Below are 10,913 nucleotides of genomic sequence, written 5' to 3'. Positions count from 1 at the left end.
TATATTTTATTTAAATGCAACTTTCCCATCTCTCTCCCTCAGTAAATAAACACATTAAGGATCTAAAGAAGCTAAAGCTTTTTGTTACATTGTTCTGTTTGTATTTTTATATTGCCTTTGACCATCCAGGCAGCTGTTAAAACTGATGGTAACTCTTACTTCCTCTTAATTCCACAGTATAGAAATTGACTGCAGCTGCAAAAAACAAACAAACAAACAAAAAGGATTTTATTGTAATTAACAGCATCGATCACTTGTCTGAATGCATTATGAGGCGGTTGTTGGAGGGACTTCTGTTCTAAGAGTAGAATAACTGTGAACCTCAGCAGTTAGAGCAGTCTGGCAGACAATAAGGAAAAGCAGAGCAGGTCCCTTTTAATAAATATTTTTAATTTGGTTTGGAAGTGTTAAAACAATACTTAAGACAAAAACTTTTTACACCTTGACAAATGAAATAAATTTTCCTTCTCTTGCTCTTCTGTAAGGCCAGTTAATTTACTTCACTGTATTTTATAACCTAGGAAATTCCACCACCTCTTAAAATATGCTGAATAATAATAATCCCCAGGCCTCTGTGGGCCACGGAGTCCCTATACCATGCAAAGTAGATCATTTTAAAAGACTGTGGCTTTGACTACAGCCAAGCTGGTGCCACGGAGTCGGTAAATGACTTGTGGTCAGCTAATTAAGTATAGGAAACAGGCTGACTGTCCTGTCTACTAGACCACAGACGGACAGAAGTGCTGAGTCCTTCTCTAAACTTTAATCTAAAGGGTTTTAGATTAACAAGAGGCACTTAAACAGTGCGTGAATGCTGCTGTCACATAAACCTGACTCAACAAAAATGAGCCAATAGTTTAGTGGCAGTTACGGAGAAAATGTCTAAAACTGACAAACAATAACTCAGGCACGTATCAAATCACCACAAACAGATGTAGGTAACTCTATAACTAGGTGGACTCAGTAACTGGAGGCTGGGTGATCTCGTCTTCCTCCTCCATCTGTGTCTCTGGGTTTTTATCAGCTGTACCGTCTGCCTCATCCCCCTGTTGATTATCATTCTTTTTGAACTGCTTTTTAAAGTAGTTGTTGAGCCGCTCCAGGATTTCGATTGAGTGGTTGATAACCAGCGCCAGCCAGGCCATGCCAAAGAAGATCCACGAGGCTATGATGAAGCTGTACCAATTTGGGTAATATTTGTCTGGATTGCTATCTGGAAAGAAGAAAGGATTTGGGGATTTTACAAGATAAAATTCAGTTTGAGTCGAGTATACAAAACAGATGTGATCAGAATGCGATCATTTCTAAAACGTGGCTTATACTTTTTCAAGGTTTTCTCACTGTGCACCACTGAACCACTTTTCCTAAATCACTTCTTAGAAGTCCTCTTCTAACTTCTTCCTAAACGACGTCCCTGGATTCCAGAGAAGAGAATCAACTTGCATAGATGCAAATTTGATAAGCAGGGTGAAAGGTGAGCAAAGCATGCTCAAGTTTCTAAACGTAAAATGGAGCTTTCACCTATCAGACTCTTCTCCTGTGTATTAAGTTTGGATCCAGAAACTCTACTCAGCTTTAATATTAAACTCAGATTTTTTTTTCAATAAACCTTACAGTTAGAGCCCTAAACCATCCGTCAACTATTCTTTTATAGGCTCAGACTGATGCATGACTTAATGTGATTCACAGAGTTCTTCTTCTCTCACTTGTTTTCATTTCCAATGTGTTTATACACTACTAGGGCATGCCAGTACATTTCTGTTGTTTCTCTTCCCGTTAAAAGGGAAAATTTAGAGTATTCAAGTTGGCTTTATAGTGATAGTTTTTAAAAGCATTAGCTAACTCCTTAGCAAATGATAGTTGAAGTGGTCAGTTGCAATATTGATCCTGGCCCATAATTATTATGTTGATATAGGAACAACACCAACACTGGGATGTTGATGTGTCTCATATCCCCGTGTTGATGTTGTCCCACATCATCCTAATAGTATTTGGGTTACAGTTCACTATTAATACATATACTATACGTATTATCTGTCATCCACTTTGTATTGGTGATTTCTTAGAGTGACTGATTTAGCCAATGAATGAGTTCGAGACTTCCTGTTCTGGACAGCGAATGCAGATGACATTTTTTTAGAACTGGAAAGTATAAAGATACTTTACTGGTTATCTATTCCATTTTTATCTGTGCACAAACAAAGCCTGCTCAAACAGGCTCAAACAGATTAGTCAGTAAAACACGGACTGCAAACAGGAACCCAGAAGCTCCAAGTACCAAAGATCTGGTTCCTTGCCAACAAGAATTCTGAATATACAAGTACAGAATTAATGAAATGATATCTGTGAATGTTGATAAAAATTATGGAGTAACAGTTTTGTTAAAATTATAGGCGGATGTTAGAGACCCAGTGTTGATCAGCAGTGCTGAATGATTTTAAAGTCAGGCCACTCTGACTCTAAAGTTAATATTTACCCTCTGCACACGTTTGCCTATGATTTTACCATCAATGTCAATGTGTTAAAATAGGACCGGAAGAGGCCAAGAGGTGCATACAAATTTCACACTAAATATGAGACCTTAAATTGCGAAATCAGGTATGACTTTCCATTTTTACAGGCAATTCTATCTTGCAGAAACCGAGCAAATGCTGACAAGTCTTACGTAGGACTGCTATTTAAGCTCCCTTAGTCTGCCTGGAGCTGCTGCTCAAGTGCAAGCTGTTTTAGTACTCATCTACACCACAGCACTTCTTTTTTCATGCTGTTTCTTGACTCGATTGGTGTCACGTCTGTTCTAAACAAAAAACACAATTCTGCTTTACCTGCCACAAAATCTCCAAAGCCGATGGTGCTGAGGCTGATGAAGCAGTAGTAGATGGCCTCTGCATGTGTCCAGTCCTCTTGCTGCTTGAACACAATCATGGGCATGATGAAGAAAAGAACCGCTCCGCAGATGTAACATACAAAGTGGATGAAAAAGCGGGTACATGTCTGCAGCAAGACATGGGAAAGAGAAGCAGTGTTAGTCATCCTCTACAGAATAATCGCTCCTTTTCAAAAGGTTTATCTAAAATCAGGACATCCTTACTTTTCGACTAGTCTTTTTCTCGAAGAAGTCTGAGATGTTCCTCTCTATGGCTAGGATGTACTTGCCCACTCTGTTGAGAACCACAATGTTGAGTGGTATACCGAAGAGCGCAAAGAACACGCAGAAGATCTGGCCACCTGTAGTGCTGGGACATATGTTCCCATAACCTGAAAAACTTTAAACTGTTACTGTGGTGGAAGGAGAATGGTACTATGGAGGGGTGTACTGCATTGTTTAAAGCAAACCTTTAAAGTTATAGTGTTCAAAATATCACAATTAGATGTCTGTAGATCGCAGTCATATCGCAAGTGCAGGGGGCTACTGTACCTCATAAAGGCATGTTTCTACTGCTATCTTTGTTAAAAAAAAAAACAACAACATTTTTTGTGCACACTATATTTGAACATATTTAAATAACACTTACACAAACTAATACAGTCAAATATTTTAAATATTTTTTTGGTATTTTAGGTTTCATTGGTAGTGAGTGCACTCAGATAACAAAGTGACTCTAGACCAGATCTGCCCGGGAGTTTTCTCTAAGTTGTCGGGCCACTTTTTACCTCAGCTGTCAATGGCGGGTGAGATGCTCAACTAGTTACACGATAAGAGGCTATAAAACTTTGCAAAAGGAGTCCAAAATGAGTCAGTAAAGTTAACGTCTGCCCAATGAAAGCGATACTAAAATGGTAAATAAATGGCCTGTATTTGTATAGCGCTTTACTAGTCCATAGGACCCCAAAGCGCTTTACACATTCAGTCATCCACCCATTCACACACACATTCACACACTGGTGATGGCAAGCTACATTGGAGCCACAGCCGCCCTGGGGCGCACTGACAGAGGTGAGGCTGCCGGACACTGGCGCCACCGCGCCCTCTGACCACCACCAGTAGGCAGCGGATTAAGTGTCTGACACAACGACCGAGACTGTCTGAGCCGGGGTTCGAACCAGCAACCTTCCGATTACAAGACAAGCTGCCAACTCTCCACGATCGACAACTTTTCTGTTGTTAAGTACAGCTGTTAGCTGCAGTGAAGCCGTCTTTGACATAGATCTTACATTGTTGTACTCTGACACTTCATGAATAAACTCTCATACAATGTGACAATGTAATCGATCTGTTTCTCAGAGAGAAAGTGCCTATAATATTAGCAGGAATAACATTAGCTTGCAACCAGTTGTTGTTATTGTTTAGTGGGCTTCTTGTCAGCTGTCTGGAAATCGGACAGTCACATGCTAAATCTGCTGACAATAAGTAACAGCGAGAATTTCAAGAATGAATGCGCACATGTAAGCAGGCTGTCATGTATTAGAGCCCTGGCTTTAGTTCAGGAGATCAGGCTTGAGGTGAGGAGGTAGAGGATGACATTTTACCAAGATATTGGTAGCACTGTCCCTTTCCTTCACATTTTTGCTTCTTTGGTGAAGAGGACCCCTTCACTTTTCTTTATTTTTACTACTTTCTACACTGTAGATACATACTGAAGACATCAACTATATGAAGCAAGATGGAATTATGTATTATGACAAAAGTGATAAAAACTGATAGAAAGATTATATAAAAACTCATATGGCAGGAACCAATAAGCTAAGTAAAGAGGAACCACCGTCCATTATTACTTTAAGAACTGCAGTTGCAAAAACCATAAGCGCTACGATGAAACTGGCTCACATGAGGTTAGCCCCAGGAAAGGAAGACCAAGAGCCACTTCTGAGGATAAATTCATCTGAGTCACCAGCCTCAGAAATCACATGTTAACAGCACCTCACATCAGAGCCCAGATAAATGCCACATGGAGTTCCAGTAGCAGACACATCTCTACATCAACTGTTCAGAGACTGTGCAAAACAGGCCTGTATGGTCAAATAGCTGCAAACAAACCACTATTACGGAAAAGTAAAGAGCAGAAGAGATTTGTCTGGGCCAAGAAACACAAGGAACGGACATAGACCAGTGGACATCTGTGCTTTGGTCTGATGAGTCCAAATTTGAGATATTTGGTTCCACCCGCCGTGTCTTTGTGCGACACAGAAAAGGTGAAGCATGGAGGAGGAGGGGGTGATGGTGTGGGGGTGATTTGCTGGTAACACTGTTGGGGATTTATTCAAAATAAAAGGCACACTGAACCAGCATGGCTACCACAGCATCCTGGAGCAACATGCCATCCGATATGGTTTGCGTTTAGTTGGACCATCACTCATATTTAAACAGGACAATGACCCCAAAACATCTCTGGGCTGTTTAAGGGCTATTTGACTAAGAAGGAGAGAGATGGAGTGCTGCACCAGATGGCCTGGCTTCCACAGTCACCTGACCTAAACCCAATTGAGATGGTTTGGGATGACATTAACTGCAGAGTGAAGGCAAAAGGGCCAAGAAGTTCTCAGCATCTCTGGAAACTCTTTCAAGGCTGTTGGAAAAGCATTTAAGGTGACTACCTCATGAAACTCATTGAGAGAATGCCAAGAGTGAGCAAAGCAGTAACCAAAGTAAAGGGCAACCATTTTGAAGAATCTAAAATATCAAACATGTTTTGAATCTTTTCATACTTTTTTGTTTACTATATAATTCCATATGTGTTCATTCATAGTTTTTAGCCTTCAGTGAGAATCTACAATGGAGATAGTCATGAAAATAAAGGAAAAACATTTAACATTTAAATGAGAATGGGAAGAAAATATATATATGGTTGTTCCCTTCCCTCATAGCTGACCTATAGTTGTGACCACAGTGGCAGCAAACACAGCTGAGCTGGTGAATTTCCAGAAGCCGTCTGCCGTGTAGTTGCTTTTCAAACTCAGGCCCACCTTTGATGTGTCTTTAACAACCTGAAAAACAAATGAACAATAATAGAAGTAATAACTATAATAAAAATAATAATGCCCACATTTTTATTTTGGTTTTCACTAGTTCTTGACCTGACAGGAACATTTCCCATAAGATCTTATGAGTCACAATTACGTAACTGCTTTGCATACTGGTCCACCTTGTTAAAGAGGTATTGAAACACAATGACCTTGCTATCAGACAGAAAGCAGCAGAAGGTAAATCAATAAGAATATAAGTTAAAATTAAGATAAAGTAAAAAAAAAAGAAGATATGAAATGCAATATATATATGTATATATGGCAAGAATGGAATAAAAACATTAGCAACTAAAAACAATCAACAAACCAACTTTACAAGCTGTCTGCATTTGCTTTGACACAATGCAAATCAAAGCAGCTTACATCAACAGGCAGAAGGTTTCAGCCATTTATTACATTGTGATTACCATTTCTACTCTTACATGCAGTATAATATTCATTTTTGAGGACAACTTTCTACCTTTAAATTAAGTTTATGAGTTTCATGGGGAATTGAGTATAGAATGTAAAGCTTCATAAATGAAGTCTGGTCAAATTCACAGGCAAAGCAAGTGCAGCTGGGAATGTCTGAAGGAGCTGCTATTTGCATGTAAGCTTGTTTTCCTTGTCACATGAAAACATGTTTATAACTCAGGCTCATTTTCACCTGTTTTGACCCATTACTGTTGCCAGTCACTTAAATAATTTACTGAAGGTATAAAAGACTGAGCACATAAACATCCTGCACATCTATTTTGAATGTACTTTTTCGAATTACCCTCTTCAAAATGTAGGTAATTCAACTTTCACCACCAGGGGGCAGCGTTTTACCAATGTGTGCTCAGTTTGATGATACAAACGTTTTAATAGCTCTAATAATATTTTATCATACCTATACAATTTTCCTTATCCATGACAGCAATTGTAAAACATTGCAATTAACTACAGATAACAATGACTTTTATCCATACAGGAGTAAAATAAAAATCAAACAAACAAGCAAACATGAACAAAATATAATTATTACGTATAGTTACAGTGTATTGATTAGTGTAAAATTACCACAAATTACCGTCAAATTATTGTAACAAAAAACATAAAAATGTGTTGAAGTAAATTAACAAATTTATGGTAGGAAACATTTTCAAAGTTCACAAACAACATATATCAATATTATTATATATATACCACTGTATTTACATCTTAACCACAACCATAATGATTTTGCATTTTTATATTCCTTTATGGCGACAGTCCACCATTGTGGAACATTGAATACATTGACAGAAGGAACTAATTTATTACAGTTTGCTTTTTTGGAACTATCCAGTGATTAGATCTAAATATATGCTTAAACTGGCTTAGTTCCAAAAAGCAAACTGTAATAAATTAGTTCCTTCTGGACTGTCGCCATAAAGGAATATAAAAATGCAAAATCATTATGGTTGTGGTTAAGATGTAAATACAGTGGTAGAGAAAGCTGCAGAAAAGGTCTATCAAAACGCGCAATCATAAATTGCAGATATGTATAGAAACAGTTTGTTTCATTTCCACATTTTTGTTTCTCACCTGAGCTACGGCCTCCAGGCCAGCTTGGTTGAGACATGGGTATGTGCTAAGGAGCCTTTCTTTTTTTTCACGCAAGTAGCTGACGTCCTTCATTCCGAGGTCTCCCTCCAACTTCCAGAAAACCACCCCACCGATCAGCACATATGCCACATAAACAAAGCCGAGCACAAGAATGGAGGGGATCTGCATCAGACTTAACTTTTCCTTTACTCCCATCTTGGCAAATGTCTCAACCTATGCAGCCGGGGACAGACACTGCTCAGGCTTTACCTGCTTTTGGCTTCTCGTGCAGCATTGCAGGCAAATGAACCTCCACCTGTGCTACTGTTTCAATCACACCAGGCCTGCCATGCAAATCCAGAAGGACAAAATAAGAAAAGGCACATGACAAAATCTTAATCTTAGCATTTCAGACCAAGTATGTAGAATTTGCTGATTCATTCTTTTTACCTTAATATTACAGAGAATGGCACAAATGGTAAATGGCCTGCATTTGTATAGCGCTTTACTCAGTCTCTAAGGACCCCAAAGCGCTTTACACTACATTCAGTCATTCACAAATATGATAGTTCAAGGTTGTGTGCTTGTATGGCTGTATTTCAACATGTATTTAATAAAACTACGGCAATTTTACAAAAGGGGGGGGGGGATTTCAACACCATGCTTTTATTAGAATACATCAAATTTAGCAAAGATACAATAATGGATTTATTTAAATCTACTTAAGCTCTCACAGTGCATTAAAAATACTTTAAAAATTGGACATTGAATTCTGCTTTTCCCCCTGAAAAGTGAAGACGTCATAAAACTGACAAAACTGCAGTTCCTTTAATGGCCTCTTGAAGCTGTCTTCAATCCCCATAGACTCCCATGCTAAATTCTCAGTTCACTTCAATTCAGTTTTATTTATACAGTGCTGCATCACAACAACAAACACCTCAAGGCACTTCAGATTGTAAGGTAGACCCTACAATACAGAGAAAACCCCAACAATCATTTGGCCCCCTATGAGCAAGCACATTGGCAAATGTGGGGAGGAAAATCTCCCTTTTTAACAGGAAGAAACCTCAGTCAGAGCCAGACTCAGGGAGGGGCGGCCATTGGCCGTGACTGGTTGGCGTGAGAGTAGGAAGACTGGATAAAAGACATGCTGTGGAAGAGAGCCAGAGATTAATAACAAGTATAATTCAAGGCAGGCAGGTCTGTTAACACATAGTGAGAAAAGTGGCTAAAGAAGAAATACTCAATGCATCATGGAAACCCCCCAGCAGCCTACGCCTATTGCAGCATAACCAAGGGAGGATTCAGGGTCAGCACCTAACTATATGCTTTAGCAAAAAGGAAACTTTAAACTTTAACTAACTTTAACTAAAAGTAGAGATAGTGTCTGTCTCCTGAATCCAAACTGGAAGCTGGTTCCATAGAAGAGAGGGGCCTGAAAACTGAAGGCTCTGCCTCCCATTCTACTTTTTATTACTCTAGGAACAACAGGTAAGCCTGCAGTACAAGAGCTAAATGCTCTAGTGATAATTAAGTTAAGATGGGGCCTCTATGTTTAAGACCTTTATGTGAGGAGCAGGACTTTGGATTCAGTCCTACTTATTTCTTTAATATGTGCATTGAAGGACATGTCCTGGTCAAAAATGACTCAAAGGTTCCTCACAGTGATACTGGAGGCCAAGGTAATGCCATCCAGTGTAAGCATCTGGTTAGATACCATATTTCTAAGATTTTCAGGGCCAACTAGTTTAACTAATTGGTGTGTGCTCTCTGGCTTCATGGATAGATAAAGTTGGGTGTCATCTGCAAAGCAGTGAAAACGAGAGTTTTGATCCCCGGCATGTGTGGTGCGGAGTGAAAAACCCAGTTAGACACATAGACACCAACAGGTTGGTGGTGTACCAGGGGTTTCTGTTTAAGACTACGCTTCCTCCTTGCCGTCAGTCAGCCATCCTGCTTCCCCGGCTGCTCGGACAGTTTGTCGGGGGTCAGCTAGCGGGGCCTACGCTACCTTCTGCCTTAACGGCTACAGGGGCCTGGCTAGCTACGAGTTTTTCAACGGTGCGAAGCCGAGTCTCCAATTCAGTGAACCTGGCCTCCAGAGCTGCAGATAGGCTACATTTATTACAAGTATCGAGGCCGATGATTAACTAAACATCTGACACAATGAGCAGAAGAAGAGACAGGTGAAGAGGCCATGCCGCTAACGAGTCGGCTACGAGCTAAGGTAAGCTAGCGAAACCCTAAAGACCAGTGAGTGAATATTGTCAACATTATTTTGCGAGTGAATACACAGAGTGTGCTGCTAAATAAGCACGTGGAAATTACACCGTGAAATAAGAAGTTATCTGTATCTGTTATCTGTAAGTTTTTTAATTAAATTGCTACACAAAAATACAACTATGTGCTGAAACAGGAAGTGATACTCTACCGTAGAGAGTGACCAAGTGACAGTGCCACCGTGCGTGGAGGGGTGATCATAGCTTATTTCTACGATCGATTCGATTCAGATTCACAAGGTCCCGGTTCAATTCCATTTGAATCGGGGAAATTTTGCCCCAGACAGTCAGAAATATTATAATTCTGATCATTTATCAGGACATATCCATATTTTTATATCTATAAAAAGAAAGCTGATGCTTGCGAGACTTTATCAAAGGTGAATGCATCACATCAGATGTCTTTGTGTCAAAGTAACTGAGCATAAAACACAGAAAAACATGGAGATTTTCCTGGCCTGGCTTTTTTATAGCAGATAACCACCTTAAAATTTTCTGCAGTAACATTACCTGATGCTGCTGAAGTGAAGCAGAGCAAAGTTACAGAGGTTTAATTAGAGACACAACTAATCATTTAGCAATTTCATGTAATTTTAAAAAGTTTGCATTTCTTCAGTATTAAACAGCAGAAATGAGACTTTTTTTTGTCGGAAGTGAGTTTAAAAAAAAGCGTCCGACAGCGCTGTACATAGACTGGTGGGTAATAAGCAAGCGAATAATGCAGAAAACAGAGATTTGACATGGGAAACTGTTCTTGAAGTACACTGAGAGGGAGAGAGAGAGATGTGCATGAAGTGTGATTTTTATTTATTTATTTATTTTTATCGTGGTGGAAGCAAAACATCAAAAGTAAGGGGGAATTCACGACGATGTTTACAGTGGGATGCAAAAGTTTGGGCAACCTTGTTAATAGTCATTATTTTTCCTGTATAAATAGTTGGTTGTTACAATAAAAAATGTCAGTTAAATATGTCATATAGGAGACACACACAGTGATATTTGAGAAGTGAAATGAAGTTGATTGGATTTACAGAAAGTGTGCAATAATTGTTTAAACAAAATCAGGCAGGTGCATAAATTTGGAAAATAATGACTATTAACAAGGTTGCCCAAACTTATGCA

The 10,913-nt window shown here is 39.2% G+C and overlaps 1 protein-coding gene across 1 annotated transcript in view; it reads right to left on the bottom strand.

Annotated features, from left to right (window-relative positions):
• Positions 1 to 369: 369 nt before the first annotated feature.
• LOC102212285 (potassium channel, subfamily K, member 17) overlaps positions 370 to 10,913 on the bottom strand; it is an 18,537-nt gene continuing 7,993 nt past the window's right edge. The window contains exons 4-8 of the mRNA XM_013914225.1: positions 7,513 to 7,746; positions 5,811 to 5,925; positions 3,092 to 3,258; positions 2,826 to 2,994; positions 370 to 1,213 (exon numbers count right to left, since the gene is read on the bottom strand). Coding sequence (XP_013769679.1) covers positions 951 to 1,213; positions 2,826 to 2,994; positions 3,092 to 3,258; positions 5,811 to 5,925; positions 7,513 to 7,746 — 948 coding nt within the window. The 3' untranslated portion in view covers positions 370 to 950. The remainder of the gene's footprint in view (positions 1,214 to 2,825; positions 2,995 to 3,091; positions 3,259 to 5,810; positions 5,926 to 7,512; positions 7,747 to 10,913) is intronic.

The sequence above is a fragment of the Pundamilia nyererei genome, unplaced genomic scaffold (assembly GCF_000239375.1).
Source record: "Pundamilia nyererei isolate P.nyererei 1_Seehausen unplaced genomic scaffold, PunNye1.0 scaffold00179, whole genome shotgun sequence".
Classification (NCBI taxonomy): domain Eukaryota; kingdom Metazoa; phylum Chordata; class Actinopteri; order Cichliformes; family Cichlidae; genus Pundamilia; species Pundamilia nyererei.
This window is presented reverse-complemented; position numbering and strand designations above follow the sequence as displayed.